Here is a 26,842-nt window from a genome sequence, read left to right as displayed (position 1 = left end):
GACTAGCACAGGAAGGGAACAACGGGGCCAATAGCTGGTTGATCAATACTAGGATATGTTCCCGACGTGCAGATGTTTATCCGAAGTAGTCAAACTCTTAAATGTAAAATAAGCAGATTAAGAGCAAATTAATCAAAACATTTATTGAACATCTAATGCTGTCACAAAGCAGCTGGTATAGTAAGAGATTAAAAAAAAATCCTAAATAAATAAAATTTGCCTTTTAAGCAGCTTTCTCAGTACCTATTTTTTCTACTTAAAAAAGCCTCATTTGGCTGGGGGGCAGGAGCACCTAAATCATGAAGAACAAAACGGAATTCTCAGCATTAAGAGACCGAATGGTGACCTGGTTTAAAAAGCTTCTTCTACCTCTCCCTCCCAGTGCTGTATCATTACGCCTGGCTCCTGGTTTGCTCTCCGAGTTCAGGAGGCAGGCGGATTTGCCACGGCAGAGGAGCAAGCCGCTGAGTTAGTGCGACCCTTACCCTCGGTTTCTGTTCTGTCCCGCCCCTCCCATCTCCCCACTGCAGCCGCCCCTCACACGCTGGTTTCCCAGACCAAGTAGTTTAAGGAATTATGATAATTTTTGGTGATTTCGCGATCTGGGATAAATGACCTAGATCCCAGAGCTGGGGGACTCCTGCTCCCTTTTCCCAGGAGGGCTCTGAGGCCTGTCTGCCCTTTCCCGTGTCCGGGGCCCCAGCAGCACTACGTACGCACATTTCAGCAAAGGTACACACGGTACGGCATCCACTGGCAACAATTTTTTAGAAGGTGAGTTTCTCTTGAAAGTCCTTCGATAGCCTTCTGCCACACACCACCATCTATTTTCTCCTCCTGGGGCTGTAGACCATTTCCTAGACCTGCCCTTATGTGCTCTTAGCTTCCTAATACCCCCCCCCCCCCAATTCTTTTCCTCTACATGTAAAATCTATTCCTTTACATTTGGCAAGAAATCAATCTGGTCAATCTATAGGAAAAAAAAAAGATTCACAGATCTGTGATTTAGTTTCAGGTACAAGTACTATCTCTTCAAACATCTTTGACATTCAAACTTACACTGCTTTTTGTATGTACTGAAAATGGAACGACTTTGATAGGATGGGTTAAAAGCTTGGGACTCCGGTTCAATATGCTTCGACATGAATCCCAGGCCTCCCACTAGTTAGTTGTGTGGTCTTGCGAGCTATGTTACCCCCCTAAGGCTCAGTTTCTCTGAAATAAGGGTAGGTCAATAGCACATGTCCCCCTACCCCAATGCCATGCCAGCTCTGGCGTGGGAGGAGACCATGTAGCATAAATCTGCTTTCTTGCTGCTTACCACAACTACTTCCTCCGACTGACCCCAGAAATGCTGAGTTACTAAAAGTAATAGTAATTACAGTAATTTATAGAAACTGCTTATCATTTAAGCCTTAATTACCATGCAGCACAATAACAATTATGCAAGCCATGAAATGTGTCAGATTCACTTTGCTACATATTTTGATTTTTAACACCAACATCTATTCACATAGGCTCAGTCTGTAGCTCACACAGCATGTGCCTCCTTACAATTAAAAATATTAGAGTGAACAGTGCCTAGGAGGGAAAATCAGGCACCTAAGGGAGAAATTAAAGAAGTAATTTGTTTCAAAGAGCTTCAAATGTAATCAATTCTCTTCTCTCCCTCCCTACTCACAGGACTGAACACTTGCAGGATAGAGGAGGACTATTTCCCTTTTCCAGATTTCTCTGGAGAATCTTACTGGTGCAGTTTCTTTTTACACCAGGGCATAAGTAGAATGCTGCCAGCTGACAGATTAGTTTTTCCTGGTCAAATGCCCACCTCTTGGTCCAGTAAACTAGGACTAGAGAATAGGGGGACTGGGTCATGTGATAATGAAGACACCTACTTGTCTTAGTTGGGTTCTGTGACCACCAGACCCCAAGATGGGACTGGAAGTGCCAAAGGAGCACTTAAATCTGACTTCAAAACTGCAGAAGAAAACTTAAGACGGCCAAGATGGAAATCCTCAAAGATGTCCCTTGATGTGTAAAACAGGGCTCCCAGGAACAAAAGCCAAAGTTGGGCATAGTCTGGTTGCCAACTGGTAGTAAAGTCAGTATCCTGTTGACTTCCACTAATACGAGACTTTGTAATTGGGGCTGCAAGTCTGCAGTGAAAGTAAAGAGGTAAACAACCGGAGATTTAGCCCCTGTGAGAGGTAGGGAAACGTGCTAGCAACTTCATAGGAACAAGCCACGCATAAGACAGGATTTTTAATGCCAAGCACAGTCTCTCTGCCTGGAAGCTCTTGAGGCGGGACCAGACACTAGAACTACCCTCTTTCAAAAAGCTCATTCTTTAAGCTTCAGATTGTAGCTTCAGGAAGCAAGGCTAAGAAATGAGAGGAAGAGGACCCCCAAGCAGGTAAGACATTTCCATCAGCCCCGCAGAGCAATGTTCACGCTTGCTAAGGAAACCGAAGCAGTTCCACTGGGATGCTAGGGAGGTCTGGACCTTTCACACGGCTTTCTGGGTCACTCCTCTTCCTTATAAAACCTAGCACAGTCCTGCCTCTCATCTCCCTGCCTCATCACTCTCAGTAAATGATCTTGCTTCCCAACCACAGTTAAAAACAAGAACTGGACAGGAATGTCTGTGGTCTTCTGCTAATGTCACTAACACCAGAAGTCCCAAATACCCCCAAAGGAATGCACCCTTCCTTTCCTCTCTTTCTCATGGGAAAGGAAAAAGGTTCTTTCTTTTGCTTCTCATTCCCTCTGTGCCCCTTATGGCTCTGCATGATCAATGAGGCCCTCTTCTTCCTGTCGTTACAGTAATTCTTCAATCCATTTGGTTCTTTCCCACAAGCACTTAATCATGGCTAGTTTCTTGTACTCTAAGGGGGTGGGGGAAAAAAAAGAGAGAGAGAGAGAAAGAAAAGCCAAAACCTCTCTTTATCCTGTCTCTCTGGGCCTATCCCCTTAGTTTTCTTTCCCTTTAGAGGCCAGCTTCTTGCAACAATTTTCATCATCAAATCTCCATCTCCTCCCCAAACAGTACTCTTTGATTCATGCAACACAGCCTTTCCAGGGAGCAAATCTAACAGATCTTTCATCCTTCTGATTGAGCAGTCCTTCCTGCTTAAAGTGCTCCTCCATATTACTCTTCTCTGGTTTTTCGTTCATTTCTTTGATTCCTCCTTCTTCTGAGTCTTTCACACATGTTCCTTCTTCTGTCCTCTCCTTAAAGGCTGGCATTCATCAGGGCTCCACTTTCAGCCCTGTGCTAAATCATCACGTCTGTTTCAATAACTTGGGCTACATTCTTGTGTGTTTGAGACCCCGCCCTTATCTCCCTACTGAATCCTGGAGCCATGTCAACTCCCTACTGGAAAGGCCTCCTTCGTGGCCCCTGGCACCTCAACTTCAGTGTGCCAGGAAAGAAAACTCATTTCCTTTACCACAAGGCTGCTCCTCTACTGAGTGCTCCAGCTCAGTTAATGGCTAACCCACTTAGCTGTGCAAGTTGGGTTCCTGGCCATCGCTCACCGCTCTCTTCACCCATTTATTAGATACCAAGTCCTCCTATTCCACCTACAAAATACCTCTCTAGCTTTAGTTCTACTGCCAGAACTTATTTAGGTAATTTGTTCATTCAAGATTCATCAACTTGTTGTCTATCATCGACTCTTGTTTGGATGACTGAAGTCTCCTGGATTCTATTTTGACTCCCTCCCATCTAGTCCCCAGTTTGTAGCCAGAGGGATTTTTTTTTTTTAAATAACCTTCGGATTCAAACTTGTCATTGACTCTTCAGTGTTTTCAGGATAATGTCAAACTTCCCTAACACATCGAAGGGCTTTCAGGAGCTGACCGGTGCGTGCTTCTCATGGCCTCATCCCTCAGCATCGCCCCTCCTATCCACACATACTCAGCCACAGTTTCATTCTTGTCTCTGCCAGTACCCCCCATCCCTCTTCTCCAAGCCCTGTCTCCTCCTCCATCCATGAGAAGCTTGTATAGAACTTCAGGACCCACCTCAGGCATCCACATCTCCAGAGCCTGGATCCAGTTCCTCCCTGCTGAGCTCTGTCAGAGCCCCTCTCACGTCATAAAACACAACTGCCTGTTGCCCTACTTGTCTCCTTTCTCTACTTGGCTGTGAGTTCGTTGAGGGCAAGGACCCAGTCTTAGTAAACTTTGAACCACTGGTTTATATAACTTGGTTTATATTATACAATGACTGTCATATAGAAGATCGGGATCTCACTGATAATGTGGAATTTAAGGAAAAAACAAAACAAAACAGAGGAGCCTAGGGGAAGGGAGAGGAAAACAAAACAAGACAGAAACAGAGATAGAGACAAACCATAAGAGATTCTGAATCATAGGAAACAAACTAAGGATTGCTGAAGGGGAGGGGGTGGGGAAGATGGGGTTACTGGGTGACGGACATTAAGAAGGACATGTGATGTAATCAGCACTGGGTGTTACAGAAGACTGATGAATCACTGACCTCTACCTCTGAAACTAATAATACACTATATGTTAATGAACTGAATTTAAATTTTAAAATAATTTAAAAAATTCACCAACTGACAAATAGAAGAAATGTGGTATACCTATGTAATAAAGTTTATTTGGTAATAAAAAGGAATGAAGTGCCAATATTTGCTAAAATATTGATGAACTTTAAAAAAGTTATGCCTAGTTAAAGAAGTCAGACACAAAGGATAACAAATTGTATGATTCCAGTTACATGAAATTATCCATTAGAGACAAATTCACAGAAACAGAAAATGGATTAGTGGTTGCCATGGGCTGAGGGGAGGCAGAATGGGAAGTGATTGCTTAATGGGTTATGGGATTTCTGTTTAAGATGAAGAAAAAATTCTGGAACTAGTACTAGTGATGGCTGTGTAACATTGTGAACATTATACCACCAAATTTTACTCTTTAAGATCGTTAAAATCGTAAATTTTATGTTATATGTATCTCACAAATAAAGAATTTACAAAAGACCTACGTAAGTATTTCATGAGCTGATAGACTAAAGAGTATTCTTTTGAGTGTAGGTAAAGTAAAAAGAACAAATATTTGTTAGTACCTTATGGTTCCTAACACAACCATCATCTCTCATTAATTTTCTTAGCAATTCCATCAGGTAAATCATATCACCAACCATATTTTAAGTGTAAAGAAACAAGATCAGAGAAGTTAAGTGACTAGCCCAAGACAGAACACAAATCTGGGTCTGCTATGCAGAAGATTGAGATTCTTCTATCAAACAACTACATCTCTATAATGAAATACTGAGTCGTGAGTGAGGTAATTCATTCTGCAGCAGATTTCAAGTCATCCTCTAACTGTGCAATTTAATCTCTGGACATAAAACAGGGTACTTAAATAAATTTAAAAGAAGAGGTCTAGTTTGAATTAATACCTATTGCTTAAAACTTTCATACATGAAGAAACATCTCCATTTTTTAACCATTGTATTTAACATCTCCAAAAGCAGATAAAAATCTAATATCTGTTGTAGAGACAGAGGTAACATATTTATTTATACTATGAAGAGCTAAGAATGGAGAATGGAGAACCGAGTCAGAAACCTTACCTGCTCCTGAAAGGTTCGTGCTCATACCCACAGACAGGCCTAGCCATGGCCATCTTCTGGGTCTTACACACCACAGTGAGCAGTGATACTACCGATTACCTTTAACCTGACCTGGGACTAGAATCTTTTTCTCGACATGCGGACAAACACCACATTGAATTCAGAATTAACTTCTGGAAGGGCAAACATTTTCTTTCAGAGATTCATTCCCAAGCATTAAGATCACCTAATTCTGGCATTTCTATAGGAATATATCAGAACTCTCACACTTATACCACACTCTAGAATGAAAAATAAAACCTTCTCCATCCAAATAACAAAGTATTACTGGTTCAAAACAGGATTATTTAAAATGTTCAAACAATGGTTTTAAGTTCATTTTTGAGACACATATCAGTAATTTAAGAAGAAAAAAAGAGAATACTTACAATACATCCCTGAAGTCTCCAAACACATACATGTGCCTAAAGCTGTCAATAGCTATGACAGGGCAGTCTGCTGGAGTTTTCTGTATGTGCAAAAGTGGATGTCTAAATTTGTCACAGTCCGCATGCAAAAAGTTTATTGTACCTTTATAGAAAACAGAATTTTTAGAGAGGCAGATTAGAATTTTCTGGACTGTAGTCTCATAAGATTGCTAAGTTCATGAAAAATGACATAATTAACGAATTAATTAAAAACCAACATGTTTTAGAGTAATATAGATCAGAAAAACTTCAACCTAAATATTACATTTGAAATAGGTAGAATTTAGTGCTTAGGGCAGGGTATAATTTCCTGAGAAATTATATGAACTCAACCTGAATTCAAATGCTATGGTAGTTTTTTTTTTTTTTATTTTCCTTGAATGGGCAATTACCTACCCAGGTCTCAGTTGTGAGCAAGTTCATGAAACTGACAATGCGCTGTTCTCAAGGGCCCATTTTCACTTCCTCAAGGAAGCCCTTCCATACCTACTGGTTGACATTTAATATAATCCAGCCCCAAAATACTTATTACGTGACTAATAAGAACAGGGCTCTACACAGTGCCCTGACTTTATTCTCTCACTACACAGGAAAAGTGGGTAAAAACTCAAACTCCTTTCTGGTGGTTTGGAGAACCCTGTAGGGAACTAGTCAACTTCCTTTTATTTAGAAATAAATGTTAGACTATGTAAGTTCTCTCAGTGATCTCTCTGGGACTATCCATTAGAAAGGGACAGGCAAGTATCAAGGTACTGGAAGAAAGTACCTAAAACTAACATTGTCTACCCATGACCCCACTTTTCATGCTATTTGATTTGGGGGGAGCTAATATGGTCATGTGTTTGTTTTAAAAGCCACTACTTCGTAGTAGCTCTACTTATGCATCCCACCCCCATGCGGACATGTCAATTCAGGGGTTGAACAGAGTTAACATTACTTTTTAAATTTTTAACCCAAATATGTTTGCATGGATATGCATGTAATGGGGAAGGGGAGGGACAGAAGAAAGGCTGAAAATAAACACCTTAATCTGTCTACCTTTTTCACTTATTAATTGTCGGGCTACTTCATTCTGGAATATTTCTAAACTTTCCGTATCTTCTTTCATGTGGAAGAGTATGAGAAAAGGCAGTCCTTCTTCTGTCAATTCCTGTATACAGAAGTATTCAATAAGAATTATCAGGCCTTGCCATTGCTCTAGATAGGAACAACCTGAACCCAACCCACGTTAACATGCATAACGGTTTCAACATGCCAGAAGAAAAGGTTCAATGGTGTAAACAAACGTTAGCCTCACGGGAAGAAGGAACCCATGTCCTCTCCCTTAAGTACCCAGGCAATCAGAGGACTCACATGTCCTGCTCTAGGGCTGGAACTGATCTGCCTTAAAGTAACCACTGGGCTGTTCTATCAGCTCCTTTTATTTTTATTTATTTATTTTTTTTAAGATTTTATTTATTTATTTGACAGAGATCACAAGGAGGCAGAGAGACAGGCAGAGAGAGAGGAGGAAGCAGGCTCCCTGCTGAGCAGAGAGCCCGATGCGGGGCTCGATCCCAGGACCCTGGGATCATGACCTGAGCCGAAGGCAGAGGCTTTAACCCACTGAGCTACCCAGGCGCCCCTATCAGCTCCTTTTAGATGAAACCATGACATTTAAGAAATGAGTTGACTGAAGGAGGAACTATGCTGGTTCTTTATGAAGATGTTGACTTTAGGATGGGGTGAACATGATTAGTATTTTCAGTCTTCGTAAGTAACACTGAAAAATTGAGTGAGTGTACCAGGAACAAATAAATCTAACTAGGAAACATGCTTTTTCTAAAGTTTATTGCAAAAACCACTCCACTTACATGAGAACTACCCAAAGCTGAAAAGTGTTTTATTCAGAGCAAAAGACAAAAGCCCCACAAGACAGCCAGCTTTTAACCAATACATAATGTAGGGACATTATTAACAAGTACCTGCCACTATAGATGTGTATGTGTCTGTACAAGGTACAAACACAAAAGCACCTCAAAAATTACTGACTGCCTTAAAAATTTGTATTATTGCTATTGGGGAAAAATCAAGCTAAATGTGATGAGTAGACAGCAGATTTTCATCATTTATTCTCTCTGACAAATGTTAAGTTCTGACTCATAAGTAAAAGTCCAGAAAGGGCTTCATAATAAAATTATTAAAATAAAATTATTTCCATCAACTAACCTCTTGTGTGTCTTTCTGTAATTTAGGAATCACAGCAGCAGAAAACACAAACATCCTTTATGCTAAAAAACCTGAAACTGGAACCTATTTTCTAGGGCATGAGTTTGCTTATAGTTTCCATCTCCGTGTTGAAGCCTGTTACACTCATATACAGAATAAATTATTAAGCTTCTTGTCACGTTTACCTTTTTCAATTGAGATATAATCTGAATACCATAAAATTCATCATTTTATTTTTTTAATATTTTATTTATTTGTCAGAGAGAGAGAGAGCACACATGTGCACAAGCAGCAGGAGTGGCAGGCAAACAGAGAAGTCGGCTCCCCACTAGGCAAGGAGCCCAATCGGGGACTTGATCCCAGGGCCTTGGGATCATGACCTGAGCCAAAGGCAGATGCTTAACTGACTGAGCCACCCAGGAGTCCCAAAATTCATCATTTAAAGTGTACAATTTGGTGGGTTTTATTATATTCACACGGTTTTCAAACATCAATACTACCCAATTTCAGAATGTGTGCACCACTCCGAGAAGAAAACCCACACTCGCTCCTGAGTAGTTGCTTTCCATCTCTCTTCCCCCGTAGCCCCAACACCACACTGATCTTTTAGCAAGCTTACAACTTCTTCCTCCTCACTTTTTATTTCTTTAGCTTAGTTTTTTTTTTCTTTCCCCAACACATTCATTGCTTCTACTCCCACAGTTCTGTCTTTGGACTCCTCTGCTCTAGCCTGGCAACTTCAACTAGTCCAACAATCTCCATCATCACTAACCGGTTCCTTCTCCATCTCCAAGCCCTGTTCCAGTCCACAGTCCAAGTCTGGATTCCCAACTTCCTGTTTGAGGTTGCCACTTCAAAGTCCAACCAGTGCCTTCACCACTCAATAGTAATGCACAGGCCCCTCCTCTTACTTCCCTAGTTCCATGAGTACTTCTAGTTTTTTTTGTCCTTTTGTTACAGGACCCAAATGCCTCTTCAAGAAAGTCATCCCTGATTTCTACCTCATTTCTGCTAAAGGTAAAATGAATTCTCTCCTCTGAATTCCCAGAATGTTTTCAGAGTGCCCCTCATGAGGCATGTCTTTAATGTTACATTACCTGCACATGCAAACTACTGGACCGAAAACCTCTTAAAAACAGAGAATCTCACTTTACTTCTCTTTCACTCACAAATTACTATACACAATATTGTGCAATCAACCTATGACTGAATAAATGAAGACAGATGTTGCTGAATAAATATTAATTGGGAAATAAGACTCAGCAGTCACCTTCTAGAAAATTTAAGAGCTAGGTTCAAAGTAAAAACAAATATAATGTATTGCTTTATTAAACTAAGCAAAGATATGGTAGCACTAACAACTATTAGGAGAAGTAATGAACAGATGAGTAATTTGAATACATCCATGTCAATTAGTTTGCTGTATCAATTTACACACATTAACACAGTAGCTGACAGTTCATGTGGCCTGGGCTCCCAAAGTTTACCTGTGTCCACACCAACATATTCTTTACGAAATCAGTCTTAAAAGATATCCCCCCAGGGGAGGGTTATCCAGACAACCAACTTTAGGGGATATCAAATCTTTCCTTGTAGTTTAAATGATTTTGGGTAGTGGTTTACAACATGTAATTGAAATCCTCAAGACTTGAGGGACGCCTGGGTGGCTCAGTTGGTTGGACGACTGCCTTCGGCTCAGGTCATGATCCCGGAGTCCCGGGATCGAGTCCCGCATCAGGCTCTCAGCTCCACGGGGAGTCTGCTTCTCTCTCTGACTTTCTCCTTGCTCATGCTCTCTCTCACTGTCTCTCTCTCAAATAAATAAATAAAATCTAAACAAACAAACAAAAAAATCTAAAGATTTGAGATTTAAAAGAGAGATTCTAAAATGTGTGAGCTACTATGGGGGTGGGCAGAGGAGCCCTATTTATTGTTTAAGATTTTTCCAGGTCTATACGTGTTGACTCTGTGTTAGAAACTATTTTTGTAAGAACTGCCGAAGTAAAAAACAGTATGGATGTTCTTTAAAAAATTAAAAATAGAATCACCATATGACCCAGTAATTCCACTACTGGGTATTTATCCAAAGAAAACAAAAACACTAATTTGAAAAGACATATGCATCCCTATGTTTATTGCAGTATTACTTACAACAGCCAAACTATCTATGGAAACAACCCAAGTTCCATCCACAAGTAAATGGATAAAGAAGAGGTGGCATGCATATATATATATGCATACACACACACACACACACACACACACACATATATATGCATGCCACCTCATATATATATATATATATATATGGTGGTATATGTACTATATGTATGTTATGTGTGCATACACTTATGTATATGTACACACACTGCAATATTGCTCAGCCATAAAAAGAATGACATCTTGCCATCTGAAACAACATGGATGGATCTAGAGGGTATACGGCTAAGTAAAATCAGTCAGGGAAAGACAAATATTAGGATTTCATTCAAGTGTGGAATTTAAGAAACAAATGAGCAAAGGGGAAAAGAGACACGAATCAAATAACAAACTCTTTTAACTACAGAGACCACACTGATGGTTAGCAGAAGGAAGGGGTGGGGGGTCGGTGAAACAGGTACTAGGAATTAAGCATTGCACTTGTGGTGAGCATGGGGTGATGTATGGAACTACTGAATCACTGTACTGCACACTTGAAACTAATAGAAACTATGTTAATTATACCATAATTTCAAAAGTCAATTAATTAAAATATAAAGAAGAGAATGTACATTTTGAAAAAAAAGAGAGAGAGAAAGAACTACCAAAGCAGATGAGTAATTGTGACAAGTTACTAAATCTTTCTGGGCCTCTGAGGACTAAATAAGCTAAAGCAATAAACAAATACATTCAGCTAAACATACGCAAAGCCTAGAGAACCGAGAAAAGTAGCCGGACGTTCCCTTGACAAACCAGGAAAGATGCAAGCAAGCAAGCTTTACTGCAACGTCCCCACATGGGCCCAGACGTCATACAAGGCTGCTTCTGGGCCACATATGCAGAGCCTAAAATATTCAGCACCTGACTCTCGACAGAACTGCCGACCCCTGACGAGGTGGTAGTTATATAGCTATGTGAAAATTTCAACTATATATTTAAAACCTGAACGATACACTTAAAATTCTTCCATGTGTAATGCACAGCTCTCTCATGTGCCTCATAGACAACACAGCTCTTTGTACGTGTTCCTCCAATATTAGACTTTTGTGTTTTGTTTTCGTGGGAGCTGTAAGAGTTTGGATGGACTTTATTTCAGGAGCATGGGATCGCTGAGGACAGTTATAAGATACCATCTGATAACTGCTTTCATTACTATGATGAAAGAACACGATTTCATCTTTTAGGATAGACAGGAATCAGAAAAACCTTTTTATGGCAAAATTAATTCTAACTAATATAATTAATTCTAACTAAAATCTGTACAGCACTGCTTCTATAGGGCATCCCCTTAACCAAGGGGGAGTATCAGAATCACCTGAGAGGCATGGTCCAATTCCTTTTCAAGGCTACTGCTAGAAATGCAATGGAGAGGGGTTCTGGGACTGCGAAGGCTAAGAACCAACGGCCTCTATTACAGAAATGGCTACGACATATTTCTGTTCACTGTATGATTGTCCCAAGTGGTAAATGTGTAGCAAATAGTAAGATAGCTGGAGGAAGCTTGCTCTTTCAGAAATCTGAATTAAAGACAACACACATCAGAAAGTCATACCTCTCCATTTTCAAATGTTATTTCTCGAACAAGAGGAACACATTTATCTTGAATCCAATTGTAAGTCCCATCGAAATTTGTCATAGATCCCAAGTATACCATATCTGGAGCAGAATGCTGTTACAAAAGCAGGGAAAAATAATTAAATCTAACCTGTGCTAGCAAAAACACATTCTCAAAGCCAACTATGAGAAAATCTACAGGGTGTACAAAAATCAAGCGAAACGCCCCCCTCCAAAAACAAAAACCATGGAACTTCCAAGAAAGAGAGCTGTAAAATTTTGTATTTATCAGAGGCCTAGTTAACCAACCCATGATGTTTAAGCCTTCTGCTTTTCCTTAGATCTGAGTCAATTAATTGTTTTGTGTGCAGCTGCTCTCCAGCCACACGGGCCCCTTGCTGGCTTCCTCAGACACAGTGGGTGCTTTCGCGCAGGGCCCTCGTTTAGTTACTGATGTATCTTCACCAATGGTGGGCATTGTGAAAAATAATTATCCAAATTAATTAACTCAGCTATCCCTTAGAGTTAAAAATGTTAGAAGAAAATTTGGAAACTTCCAAGGAAAAGGCCTTGAGAAATAAAAGATACTATATATATATATAAATCTAAGGCATTGCTATCTCTAATATTACTTACCTACAGTATCTCTTTCCACAATTCACTCAAAATCAGTATTAATGAAGTGCTTAAAATGACAACAAAAATAATAGCTGCCGTTAACTGAGTAAACTTACTGTATACTTGTAAGTAGACTTACAAGCTCTATTTGTTGTAAGCACTTTCTATGTGTTCACTATGTGAATCCCTGAAACATCCCCATAAGGCAAGGACTCATGTAATCACAGCTATTTTTATGAATGAACAAACCAAAGGACAGAGAAGCTAAGAGACTTTCCTGGAGTTACACACCTAGAAAGGCAGCAGATTGGACATTAAAATGGAGTCTCATTCCGAGCCCGTGCACTTATGAGCCAATGGTACTGGATTCTGATAATCTGGAGATAGTCACACTACGTAACCTACTATTAATGAAACGCACTTGCAGAAAATACAGGCAAACAGTTATCTGAATTCAGAATGGGAAATGAGCTTTCTAAGCAAAAAATTCATTCACAGGACTTCATAAAAATCAAAACCTTTAGTGTATCAAGACACTGCAAATAACATTAAAATAAAACTATGAATCAAAAAAATACCAACAGTTTTCCATTTGAGCGTGTACGAAAAATTGCAATGACAGACCAGCAGGTCAACTGAGGTGACAAACACCATGATTGGTTATGGCTACCATCGTCTGGGCCTAAGGACCTGCTTCCAAGTTTAGATACACTTAACTTCTTAGCCAAGGCTTAAAAGCAACCTAGTTGCTCCCTGTTGTCTGGCAAGTATCAGGTTAATTTAAATCCCAGAGGATTTGGGAGCTTGGCTGGTGGGACCCAGGTAGAAGTGATGATCACAGACCACTGAAGCATTTTTTGGAATTTGGGTCTCATAATGAATGTAAAAGAGAGAGATGGATAAGGCCTGGGATCAGGAGATCTCTAGTCCCAGCTTGGCCACTAAATCCCTATGTAACTTTGGGCCTAGGTGTCCCCATCTTTACTTCGAAAGGTTTGAATTAGTACGAGATGATGCATTAAGGTTCCTTCCTACACTAAAATTCAATGATTCTGTGAATTAACAAGTATAAAACTATAGATTATACATGTATTTAAATTCTATTTAAAATTATACACACTAAGAAATAACAACTTACCCCTGGTGGTTTGTAGATTATGTTGTCTCCACTGTATCTTTCTGGTTTTGAAACAGCTCTAAGAGAAGAAAGTAGTAGTAATAATACTTTTTAAGAATAATAATAGCAGTGTTATACTTGAATGAAACAGAATTGGCTGACTGTTCTGCAATGTATGTATAATAATGACTTGAAATATATACCTGTCATCATCTTTCCTCCTCGTAAGACTATGCAATACCAACAAATGCATGTACTTAAAGGAAAACTTTAATATGAGGCAGATTTTTTTTAAAGGAAAATTTTAGTTAGCTGTTTTTGTGACTCAATATTTTATAAGTTTGGATTGGCAGTTTTAGCACCAAAAAGCTATTTTTGACACCAGACTGCTTCCAGTAACTGGGGATCAAGGTCATTAATGTGTTCATATAGATCAATCACAAAAACATTACTTGCTTCTAAGTCAGACTCAATCAGAATTCTCTACTTTTTACTTTTTAAAACCAAAACTTATTAAAAAAAAAAAAAAGTAGATGAACTGAAATCATCTCCATCATTAGAATATAATTCTCCAATAACCAATTTTTTTGTTTTATTTGTTCACCATTGTTTCCTATGCCTCAGTACAGTATCCAGCACACAATAGGTGCCAAATAAATGTTTGGTGAGTGAACACAACAAATACTTATTTAAATGGCAACTTTTTTGTCTCTCTAAATTATATTTGGGTTACTTGAACACTGATTTATCTCTAGTTTCTGACTAGAGCAGTACAGGAGGGAGGTAACAAGGGATCTTAACCAAGACTGAACAAAAAGGAAGAACACGCTCCTTTCATTCATTCATTCATTCATTCACTCACTCACTATTTACTAAGCACTTCCTTGTACCAGGTATGGTCTTGGCACTAGGTACACAGCAGTAACCAAAAGTGACAGCACCTATGTTCTCACGAGGCTTTCATTTTGGTAATAAGAGAAGCAAATAGATACATTTATTTTATGATCAAACACTCAGAAAAAGGTATTCTGAAGAAAACTAAGTGGCAGAAGAATGACAAGTTGGATGATGGCAGTGCTATTTTATAGATAGTTACCAGGAAAGCTCTTCCTGAGGAGATGAGATCAAGGAGAAGCACTTTGGACACCAAGACAGTAAGGGCGAGGGCCCCACGCGAAAGCGCCCACTGTGTCTGAGGAAGCCAGCCAGGGGCCCGTGTGGCCGGAGAGCAGCCGCACACAAAGCGGGGGACCGTGGGGCCAGAAGAAGTTCTCTGTTATTTACTCCTACACTGATGTCCCAAAATCACTGATAGTGTTCACAAGAAAACACACATAAAATTTACAGAAGCATTACAACAAGGACAAAGGTCACAAAATGGAAAGGACAGACTGTGCCAGAAACCTGGAATCTACTCAAGTTAGGCACTAAAATGGAGTCTAATATTCACGGGCCAAAGCAAAGAGAGAAATCACACTGCCAAAGTCAGAGGACAAGGGCGATAACCCCCAGTGAAAAGGGGAAGAACTACAGAATGATACCATTTTGAGAGATAAAGGAAAAAACAGGAGGGCAAGTCAGAAAAATAAGGAGCAAGCCAGGGGGATTCAAGGTAGCCTAAGTGTAGACACAGCAGAAAAAGGCCCGGGTAGCTGATTGTCCCAGCCTTCTGAGAAACCGAAGAAGATTAAAGACTGAAAAAAGGCCACTGGACCTAGCAATTAAGAAGTCGTTTTTGACTGTGCAGAGAGAAGTCACATGAGAGTCACACAGGCAAAAGCTGGCTTTCCAAAGGATAAGGATTTTTCACTGGTTGGGGTTTAAGAAATTCAAGGTAGCCAACCATAAACTAACCTTTGAAAAATTTAGAAATGAAAAGAAAGATACCAGATTATAGCTCAAGACAAAGAGAAAACTCAGGAAAGAGAGAATCATGTTTTTGGCAAAAGAAAATAGGTCATGAAAATGGTCAGGGTGAAAACACAGGAGAGCGAGGACAACTGCTGGATGAACGTCACAGAGGATCCGGGAGGGATGGTCACAAACACAGGAGGAAAGAGGCTAACCTTGAAGTACTCTTCCTCTGGAACAGGGAAGACAGCAGAAAAGGTGGTAGAGAGCCAAAGATTAATCAAGACAACGAAGCCCATGCTTCTTCATGAGAAAGACTAGGAGTTGTTTCAGTTTGGAAACCCCAAGTTAGTACTTTGTGTGAACACAAAACAGTGTTAGTAAATGAGATGAATAAAAGCATGAGAGGTAGTTGTTAACTTGTCCATTCTTTTCCATTCACCCATACTCTGAAACAGAATACAGTACAGAAAGAATAAACAGACTTTTAAACTCTTAAAAAGAAGTCAAAGATATGTGTAAGGAAGACTAGTTGGTGACTGTAAGGGAATGGAGATCACGTCTGGAGAGATCATCTTCAGAAAATAACCACACACAAGAATGTCACATGGCAGCCAAGGAGAGCCAGTAACACATTCTCAGTTAAGACACTTACCCAAATGCAGAAAGGAAGGCACAATCATCGTGCAAAATATTTGCTACTCTTTCAAAAACTCTATAGTTTTCTGAATCCTTTTGCTCAAAATATCCAATGATATTTCTTTTGCTGCGCTGTAAAATAAAGTATGTAATTATTTTGCAAACATATCTAGTGATGCTATAAACATGTTATTTCATTCACCCAGCTGTTATTCCATTATCTACAAATGGCGTAGCACTATAAATACATATTTGGATTTTAATACCTAGTCCAAAACTATTAAAGATTACATTAGGTTGAAAACAATCTCACCTCCCATCTAATATAATCATAAACATTTCCTTCTAGCATTTTATTTAAACTGATCGATGAAAATCTTTTACGAAATAAGGTGAGGAACTCCAAAGTAAGGTGACTATTCTTCAAACAATAAATCGATTCATAACGTGGGACTGTTGGTAGAGACTCCTCCATGGGTCTCTCACACTCCTACACAGGCAGGTGCAGCTAAATGTAGGACCTTGACCACTCTTCACCCAGGCCATCCCTCAGGGTTATGCTCGCGGCGGGGTCAGAAACCACAGATCTCCGAGGCCAGTTCTTCCATCACAGAACCCATGGCATGTGCAGGTATCCATCTGGACCCTCCATGTCACCTCCACAGGACTCGGGGGTGGGGAGGGGGAGACGAACACAAACATGCTCCCGTTGTTTGCTGGGATGTAAGCAATGAAGTCCTTTATCTCTGACCCAGGAGCCTTGTGTCTTCTGATAGGACCCATGAAAGGCTAACTTCTTAGCGTGGAAGCAGGGTAAAAGTCAAATCTCAAACCTGACAATGACAACTCCGTACCTTTTTTTTTTTCTTTAAACACTACTTAGTATACAATGGGAAGGGTTTTTATTAAGGAGGACTATTTTAGAGGACCCTAAAAGTTAAACAAAGAGCTAACAGAGGAGTCATTAGTGCAGATATCCTGAGTGTCTCCACTAAGGAAGATAGGCAAACTCTGGTTGTGTATGCCTGACAATGTCTTCACAACTCAAGCTTTGCTTTGCCTTTGATTAATTTAAATTAGTGCAGCTCTACTGTATGCTACATATTTTATCCAAAGATTCAGTAAAACATGAGCATTTCGCTTGAGAATTAATTCAAGAAAAATTCAACTTGCTAAGTCTGTAGATGTCAGATCCATTGCAATGAACTCCAAGAAAATGTCCAGATTCTTTGATTACATTAGACTTTGTTTACATTAATTAAACAGGCATGTTCATTTGATTCAGTAAAAGTTAACAACTTACATCAAGAGTGGTGATTTCTGCTAAGTCATGAAGTTCTTGAACAGGGTCGCTTTTTTGTTGCCTGATGTAATCTGCAAGAGCTTTCACTGAGCGCTGGCCCCTGTATTCTCTCTTCATCATCATCCCATTACGAAATAATTTGAGGGTTGGGTATTTGCTTATCCTATATCTCTGGGCTATATCAGCTAAAAGAATGAAAAACAAAGTTAACTTCATTCTTGTATTTGTGTCTAGGTGAGCCCATGAATCCAACAGTCAAAACTCCTACAATAATTTAGTGAGAATATTTTGGTTCATATAATTCCTTCACAATGTCAGAGAAAAAAATCAATCATGGTAAGTTTATATCGATTAAAAGGCCAGGCTCTGGACATATGTTGCCTGGTTTAGATCCCAAATTTGTTATTTATTGGCTGTATGAATTTGTAAGTTCTATCAACTCTCTCTGCCTTAATGTCTCATCTGTCACATAAGGAAAATAATTTCTTCTACACAGGGTTGTATTAAGGACTAAATGAAATAATACAAATGCATGACCCAATAAGTTTAGTGTTAGTAAGTATTATTATAGTCAGAAAATTAGAATGTGCAAAATTCCCATTTTGAAAAGTTATTCAACTCACTTTACACTTGTGAGGATCTCTTACATCATTTAATAAAGGAAAATTAAATTTAAAACTATGCTTAAAGGATAAAAATATTAGATTCTTTGTCTAGTAGAAGAATAATTTATAATCCAAATACACAAATTTTGTGTAAGCTAATAGAATAAACCCCCAAAAGTCAGCAGTATACACTAAACAATTAAAAAAAAAAAAAAGTCCCTTTGTATGACCTATCAGTATATTCTCAGGCATTGAGGATTTTAAAAAGAAAACACACGCACATACACACACACGCACACCCGTAAAATTAGTATGTAGAGTCTAAAAATAAGAACCTAAATCAAAATGTATACTGATCTCATTTGCAGAAATCACAATTACTAAGATATAGATTCAATCAGGATGTGAAAACCTTTAAATATTTCTGCTGCTCTTTCCAAGAGGTGACAAATATGAGAAATCAATATTTTCTAGGCACTGGAAAAGCTCAAACGCCATACTACTCACATGGATGAAAATGATAAAAGATACAATGAATTTTTAAAATGGAGGGGATCAGAGAGTGGACTGAAGAAGCCCAAGGTGACATTTTTGTTTTTATTTTATTTTATTTTATTTTACACAGAGGGAGAGAGACAGCAAAAGAAGAAACACAAGCAGGGGAAATGGGAGAGGGAGAAGCAGGCTCCGCACTGAGCAGGGAGCCCGATACGGGGCTCAATCCCCGGGCCCTGGGATCATGACCTGAGCTGAAGGCAGCCACAGAACTGACTGAGCCACCCAGGTGTCCCACATTTTTGTTTTCTTAACTGAGTTGTTAAATGAGGGCAGAATTCTAAAATGGGGGCACAAGAAATCCTGACAATTCTCTTACCCCGCCTTGCATTTCTAGTAGCTACAAAACAAAACCAACAGAACAGCAATAAGGCTTTGCTGACCACCTTAATTTTCAAAGAGATTCTATGGTAGAAACAAGTGTACTAGAGAATATATACATATGTGTGCTGACAGTTTCATGGGTGTATACGTAGGTCAAAATTATCTATTTGTACAGTTTAAATACGTAGTTTACTGTACGTCAATTATACTCAGTATAGCAGCTTTAAAAATCTAAGTGAATATGGACTATACAAAACAATGACAGCTACACCTTGTGGGGTCTGACACAAACTAAACACATGATGACACCAAGAGCATATAAGCTGGGGTAGGAGAGGTGACGAGCAGGTTAATGATCCTAAGTATTTTAAGGTCTTTGTATGGCTCAGGAAGAGGGAAAAGTACTTACAGTATTTGGTTAAGTCCCGGTATATTCGTGTTTTCTCTAGGATAAACAATCAGAGAGCTAAACCAATGTGTTAGGGGTTATGTACGAATATGGGTTCTCAGTAACTAACAGCACATTTCAGTAAACTCCATGGAACATCTATAAAGGAGGAAATAGTGCTTGACTACTAAAATCCTTTGAACAGAAGACACACCTAAGCAAAAGAAGGGACCCACTGGTATGAGGCCAAAGAGAGTACTTTATTCACCAAATCACAGAAATCTGAAATAATATTAAGGTATCTTAATATACACATACTTAATATAGACACTAATGTATTTAGAAGCAGGTACTTCTTGAAGCAGAAGACTAGTGGATGTATCACTTTTTCAGCCTGATGGGTTATAATGAGAAAACCATCCTTGAGGTGTTGTAAGAATGGTGGGTTCTATCACCTGAACAAGGAATTAATAAGGTTACGTTGGTGCTGCAAACAGAGGGGTGGGTGTGCTTCATCAGCAAGCAGAAGTCTTTTAAGATAAACAGAAGCGCCTGCTGTAAGGCAAAGGCCACGAAGGCTAAAAACACCAGCCCAGAGATACAATAAAAAGTAGGAACTTCAGGGACGCCTGGGTGGTTCAGTTCAGTTCAGCAGCTGCCTTCGGCTCAGGTCATGATCCCAGCATCCTAGGATCGAGTCCCACATCGGACTCCTTGCTCGGCAGGGAGCCTGCTTCTCCCTCCGCCTCTGCCTACCATTCTGTCTGCCTGTGCTTGCTCTCTCCCCCCACCTCTCTCTCTGATAAATAAATAAAATCTTAAAAAAAAAAAAAAAAAAAAGTAGGAACTTCAGCTTCTTGATGAAAAGACCCTTCAGTCCCCAGAACACCACATAGGGAATGTCTGCAATGATGTAGAATCGAAAACCGTTTTAATAAAAATACTGTCACATGAGGTTAAATAATTCTACTGGCCAGTGCCACAGTGCTGTGGTCTGGAATATGGAAAATGTCTTTATAAAAGTTACTATTTCTTGGGCGCCTGGGTGGCTCAGTGGGTTAAGCCGCTGCCTTCGGCTCAGGTCATGATCTCAGGCTCCTGGGATCGAGTCCCGCATCGGGCTCTCTGCTCAGCAGGGAGCCTGTTTCCTCCTCTCTCTCTCTGCCTGCCTCTCTGCCTACTTGTGATCTCTCTCTGTCAAATAAATAAATAAAATTAAAAAAAAAAAAGTTACTATTTCTTCCCAAATACCATCAAGAGAGGACTGCTTAAATACAGGAGGTACACCCATACAGGGAAGTACTAGGCTGTTATGTAAAGGGATGAAAAAGATGTCTTTATGCAGCTAAGGAGCCATCTCCAAGATAAACTGTTAAGTCAAAAAAGCCAGGTACAGAAAGATGGGTATAGGTATGTCATTTTGTATAAGAAGAAACTTGGGAAAGAAATATAAACACACACACACACATACACACATTATACGTGTGTATGTGTGTGTGGGTAGCAGCAAATGTGTGTGTGTATGTGTGTGTATATATATATATATATATATATATATTTTTTTTTTTAATACATAATCTTTGTGCCCATTCTCCTCCTCCCTCCAAAATTACACCACCAATAGGAGAAAAAGCAAGAAAAGGTCAGAGGTAGAATTTAGATTTCCTTGACCATACCCTGGTTTCATACCTTAACTCTGGAACTATGGAAAAATTTTTAATAGTAAAATAAAATTAGTTTTAAGGAAATTTTAATACTAGCATTGTTATTTTGAAATAAACACACATAAAGTACATGAATAATTATGCTAATGCCATTAAGAGTCAAGATTTTCAGCATCAGAGAAAAAAGGATACAAACAGAAAATTGAGAAAATTAAGTAAAAGCCCTGTAATGTTTATCTGAACTGGAACTACCAGCAAAAATCCATGATGAGAACTAGCTAATCCAACCAAATAGTTAAGGAAGAAATAATTACATTTTTGCACAAAGTTTTCCTAAAAATTGAAGAGAAGTGTTCACTTTCCAACTCATTATATGAGGCCAGTATTAACCTGATTCCAAAGCCAGACAAAGACATTTTAAGAAAATTACCAATATCCCTGATGAACAAAACCAGAGGGCTTATACCAGTGGACTTCAACACTTACTGTGAAGCTACAGGACTCCAGACAGTGTGTTACTGGCATACAGACAGACAAACAGATCAATGGAATAGAGTCCAGAAATTGATCTACATATACCTACAGAAGTGATCTTTGATCAAGGTGCAAAAAGTAAAATCTAACTACATATCCTTATAAAATACACATCATAAGGATGCTCAAAGCTTGAAAGAAGAAGACTAGGGAAAAATATACTGTGCAAAAACTAACCAAAAGAAATCTTGTGGGGCACCTGGGGGGCTCAGTGGGTTAAGCCTCAGGTTATGATCTCAGGGTCCTGGGATCGAGCCCCACACAGGCTCTCTGCTGAGCAGAGAGCTGCTTCCCCCATCTCTCTGCCTGCCTCTCTGCCTGCTTGTGATCCATCTCTCTCTGTCTGTCAAATAAATAAAACCTGAAAAAAAAAAAAAAAGAGAGAAATCTTGTATAGCTACATGAATAGTAAGTAAGTATACATTAAGGCAAAAAGCTAGAGACCAAGAGGGATCCTTCATAATAAAAAGTCCAATTTCCCAGGCAGATGCAACAATTCTGAATTTTATATATATCAAATAAGTCTAGAAATATATAAAGTAAAAATTTACAGTACTATAAAGACAAATCTATAATCACGGCAGGAAAAATGGCAGGAAATTAACACCTTTCAGTAACCAATACAACAAATGTAACCAATAAAGTCAGGAGAAACTGAACAACACATCTAAGAAACATGACTGAACTGACACATGCAGAACACAATATTCCAAAGCTGCAGAATGCACGTTCTTGGCAGGTGTGTATACATTATAAAAAACAAACACGATGAGTCACAAAAAAGTTCTCAACAACTTTCAAATGATTCAACTCATAATGAGAATTAAAAACTATGCAGACATGGATCGGAGACAAAACCACAAGAGAAACTGGAAAATAATGTGAACCGAGTGATAATGAAAATATCTATAAGAACTTGCAGCATGCAGCCAAAGTGATAGGCAGAATGAATTTATGACATTAAAACAGATTATGTCAGGGGCGCCTGGGTGGCTCAGTGGGTTAAAGCCTCTGCCTTCGGCTCAGGTCATGATCCCAGGGTCCTGGGATCGAGCCCCGCATCGGGCTCTCTGCTCAGCGGAGAGCCTGCTTCCTCCTCTCTCTCTCTCTGCCTGCCTCTCTGCCTACTTGTAATCTCTGCCTGTCAAATAAATAAATAAATAATCTTTTAAAAATAAATAAATAAATAATTGAAAATAAAATGAATAAAATAGATTATGTCAGAGGGGAAAGCTGAAAAACAAAGAGCTAAGCATTCATCTTAAAAAACTATAAAAAGAACAAACAGAAAACAAAGGATAAAGGAGTGAATGAGAAAGGTAAAAGCAAAAATTAATGAAGTGGAAAACAAATACACAATAAAGAAGATCCAAAAAGCTAAAATCTGCTTCTTTGCAAAGACTAATAAAATTGATAAACCACTAGAATGACTGGTCGAGGAAAAAATGAGAGAGAAAACAATTTAAGGAATGTAGAAGGAATATTTAACTCAGATAAGAAGAGAGTATTATCAATAACATGATGCCAATAAGATTTAGATAAACTTTTTTTACTTTTAAGATTTATTTATTTGAGAGAGAAGAGAGAATGAGAAGGGATGGGCAGAGGGAGAGGAAGAAAGACTCTCAAGCAGATACCTTGCTGAATGCAGAGCCCAACAATCCTGAGACCACCACCTGGGCCGACAGCAAGAGCTGGACACAACCAAACTGCACCACTCAGGCACCCCTAGGTAAAGTTTTTTAATTCCCATTATTTCTCCAAAGAAGACATCCATCTGACGAACAAACACATGAAAAAATGCTCAACATCCCTCATCACCAGGAAAATGCAAATCAAAACCATAATGGGGTATCACTCACACCTACCAGGATAGTTAAGTTCCAGTGGGGGTTATGTCCCACAAAGTGTTGGCAAAGATTTGGAGAAAGGGGAATCCTCCTGCACTGTTGGTGGGAAAGCAAACTGTTGCAGTCACTATGGAAGACAATATGAAGGTTCCTCAAAAATTTAAAAATAGAACCACCCTACAATCCCATAATCACACTACTGGGTATTTACCCAAAGAAAACAAAAACACAAATTCAAAAGGATATATGCGCCCCTATATTTATTGCAGCATTATTTACAACTGCCAAATTATGGAGGCCGACCAAGTGTCCATTGATAAATGAATGGATAGAGAAGTGGTGTATACATACAATGGAATATTATCCAGCCATTGAAAAAGAATGAAATCTTGCCATTTGCAACAACATGGATGGAGCTAGAATATAATGCTAAGCAAAATAAATCAGGGAGAGAAAGACAAATACCGTATGATTTCACTCATACGTGGAATTCAAGAAACCAAACAAATAAGTAAAGGAAAAAACAGAGAGAGAGACAAAACCAAGAAATAGACTCTAAACTATAGAGAACAAACTGATGGTTACCAGAGGGGCGGAGAACGGGTAGACAGGTGAAATAGGGGATGAGAATTCAGAGTACACCTATCATCCTGAACTCTGAGTAATGTGTAGAGTTGCTGAATCACTATACTGTATGCCTGAAATTAATTATGACACTATATGTGAACAATACTGGAATTAAAATTTAAAAATTTCAAAAAATTCTTATTAAGACACAACTTACCAAACTAACACCAGAATAAATAGAAAACATAAACAGTCCTAAAATTATTAAGTAAATTAAATACATAATCCATAGCTGTCCCACAAAGAAAACTCCATTGCTAGAAAGCTTCACCATCAAGTTCTACCAAAAATTTAAGCAGCCAATAATGCTGTTAACACAAACATTCCAGAGAATACAAAAAGAGCGAACATTTTCCAACTAATTTTATGAGGTCAGCATAATCTTTCTGCCAAATCTGACAAGGAAATGATAAGAAAAGAAAAGTATATTTTAGTCTTACTAAGGAACACAGATGCAAAACTTGAAAAGAAAATGTTAAACTAAATTTGGCACTGTGTACAAAGGATAAAACATCACACAAGCTAGATTTAGTCCAGCACTTCAGTTTAATGTTTGAAAATCGATCGATGTAATTCATGACCTTAACAGAATAAAAGAGAAAAATTCCACTACAGTGGCCCCCTCACTGGTCCACAGAGGATATTTTCGAAGACCCCCAGGGGACGCCTGAAACCATGAATAGTACTGAAACCTCTATATACTACGCTTTTTCCTTTACATACATACCTATAATAAAGTTTAATTTGTGAATTAGGCACAGTAAGAGATTAAGCATAACAAATAATAAAATAGAACAATTATACTAAACTGTAAAAGTTATGTGAACATGGTCTCTCCCTCTCTCAAAAAATACCTTCTTGTGCTGTATTCACCCCTCCTGTGGTGATATGAGATGGTAACATGCCTACGTGAAGAGATGAGGTGAGAGGAATGACATTACGTGAGACTACTACCGACCGTCTGACAGTTCACCTGCTTGGGAACTGCATTTGGCCACGGGTGACTGAAACCATGGAAAGCAAAACCACGGTTAAGAGGGACTGCCATACCTCTCAAAGGCAGCAGGAAAACATTTGATAAAATTCAAAATCCATTCACACTTAAAATTTTTTGGCAAACTAGAAATAGAAGGGAACCTCCTTAATCAGATAAAGGGTACCCAAATTAGCAAATACCAAACAACTTGATAGTGAAACACATGAAAGCTATCCTGCCGAGATCAGGAAAGAGACACAGATGCCTGCTAGGGCTTCTGTATCACACTGTACTGGAGTTCCCAGTCAGTGGAAAAAGAAGGAGTAGATACACTAAAAAAGAAATAAAAATATTATTACTTGCAGGAGATGTTACTGGGTTCATAGAAAACCCAAAAGGGAGCCTCCTAAAGAATTTCCATTTCCGGGGCGCCTGGGTGGCTCAGTAGGTTAAGCCACTGCCTTTGGCTCGGGTCATGATCTCAGGGTCTCTGCTCAGCAGGGAGCCTGCTTCCCTCTCTCTCTCTCTGTCTGCCTCTCCATCTACTTGTGATTTCTCTCTGTCAAATAAATAAATAAAATCTTTAAAAAAAAAAAAAAAAGAATTTCCATTTCCAAGTAGGATGTAGTAGGTGGAAGAAATCTACTGGTCCTGCTGTGACGACTAGGAAAAGAATATATATTTTTTAATTTTTTAAGACTTTATTTATTTATTTGACAAAGAGAGAGAGATCATAAGTAGGCAGAGGGGCAGGCAGAGGGAGGGGGGGGAAGCAGGCTCCCCACTGAGCAGAGAGCCCGATGCAGGGCTCGATCCCAGGACCCTAAGATCATGACCTGAGCCAAAGGCAGAGGCTTAACTCACTGAGCCACCCAGGCACCCCAAGAATATATTTTTTTACATCATATTTTAAAAGAGATCAGACATCATGAAACCAATGAAGAATAAGTGAACTGAAATCTTAGAAAGGAACAGACCATTCCTAAGTGAGCAAGAATCACCCACTGGCTATTTTCTTTCCTATATGCTGCCTATGTAATTCCTCTTAAAAATTAAAACTGTAATTTGTGCAGATTTAGGGCTCAGGACCATGCCTGCATAGACAGAAAGGGAACTCAGCAAAGCTTTTCATGGTCCCCTGGGCTGGGGGAACTATGGGGGGTTGGAAGGACCCTGAGACACACTATGAGCTCTCCCCCGAGGACATTACTAAATGCATGGGGCACAGGAAGCTGGAGGCTGGGCCAGAAAAATAGAGCAATATCCCTCATGGCCTTGTGGTGCTTAAAAAACAACGTGTACTTGTGGAAAGGGCCTGCATCAGCATCAAACACATAGCCAAGATATTTGCCAGATTTTGAAGCTGTATAGGCAAAGGAAGCACTTAGATATTGAAGAACACCATGAGTTTTTAAGACAAACTGGAAGGTATCTGTGCCACATACTAGAGATAAATTAATAATATTTGGAATACCTGAAAACCATTAACAAAGAACCTCCAGAAAGATAAACGGGCTAAAGATACCAGTTGATTTATAAAAGAAACACAGCCAAGTTAATGTGTAAAAACACATGCTCATTTGTAATCAAGAAGTTACAAATTAAAACTAACAGATAACATTTTGCCCATCCTTTTTTGCAAAATAATAATTAGAAGTTTTTAAATTCAGTAAAATCAAGCCCTACAAAGGGAAGATATTCCTAAAAAGTCCAATTCAGGTGCACATTCAATATTAGTAAAGCTAAACTAGCCTAGCT

General features: G+C 39.1%; 1 protein-coding gene across 1 annotated transcript in view; it reads right to left on the bottom strand.

Annotated features, from left to right (window-relative positions):
* ERP44 (endoplasmic reticulum protein 44) overlaps positions 1-26,842 on the bottom strand; it is a 93,283-nt gene that overhangs the window by 12,110 nt on the left and 54,331 nt on the right. The window contains exons 5-10 of the mRNA XM_059143537.1: positions 17,562-17,746; positions 16,275-16,390; positions 13,790-13,847; positions 12,032-12,148; positions 7,111-7,222; positions 6,034-6,175 (exon numbers count right to left, since the gene is read on the bottom strand). Of these exons, the coding sequence (XP_058999520.1) occupies positions 6,034-6,175; positions 7,111-7,222; positions 12,032-12,148; positions 13,790-13,847; positions 16,275-16,390; positions 17,562-17,746 (730 nt within the window). The remainder of the gene's footprint in view (positions 1-6,033; positions 6,176-7,110; positions 7,223-12,031; positions 12,149-13,789; positions 13,848-16,274; positions 16,391-17,561; positions 17,747-26,842) is intronic.

This window comes from Mustela lutreola, chromosome 12, assembly GCF_030435805.1.
Source record: "Mustela lutreola isolate mMusLut2 chromosome 12, mMusLut2.pri, whole genome shotgun sequence".
Classification (NCBI taxonomy): Eukaryota; Metazoa; Chordata; class Mammalia; order Carnivora; family Mustelidae; genus Mustela; species Mustela lutreola.
Note: the sequence above shows the minus strand (reverse complement) of the source record. Positions and strands in the feature narration are given on the sequence as shown.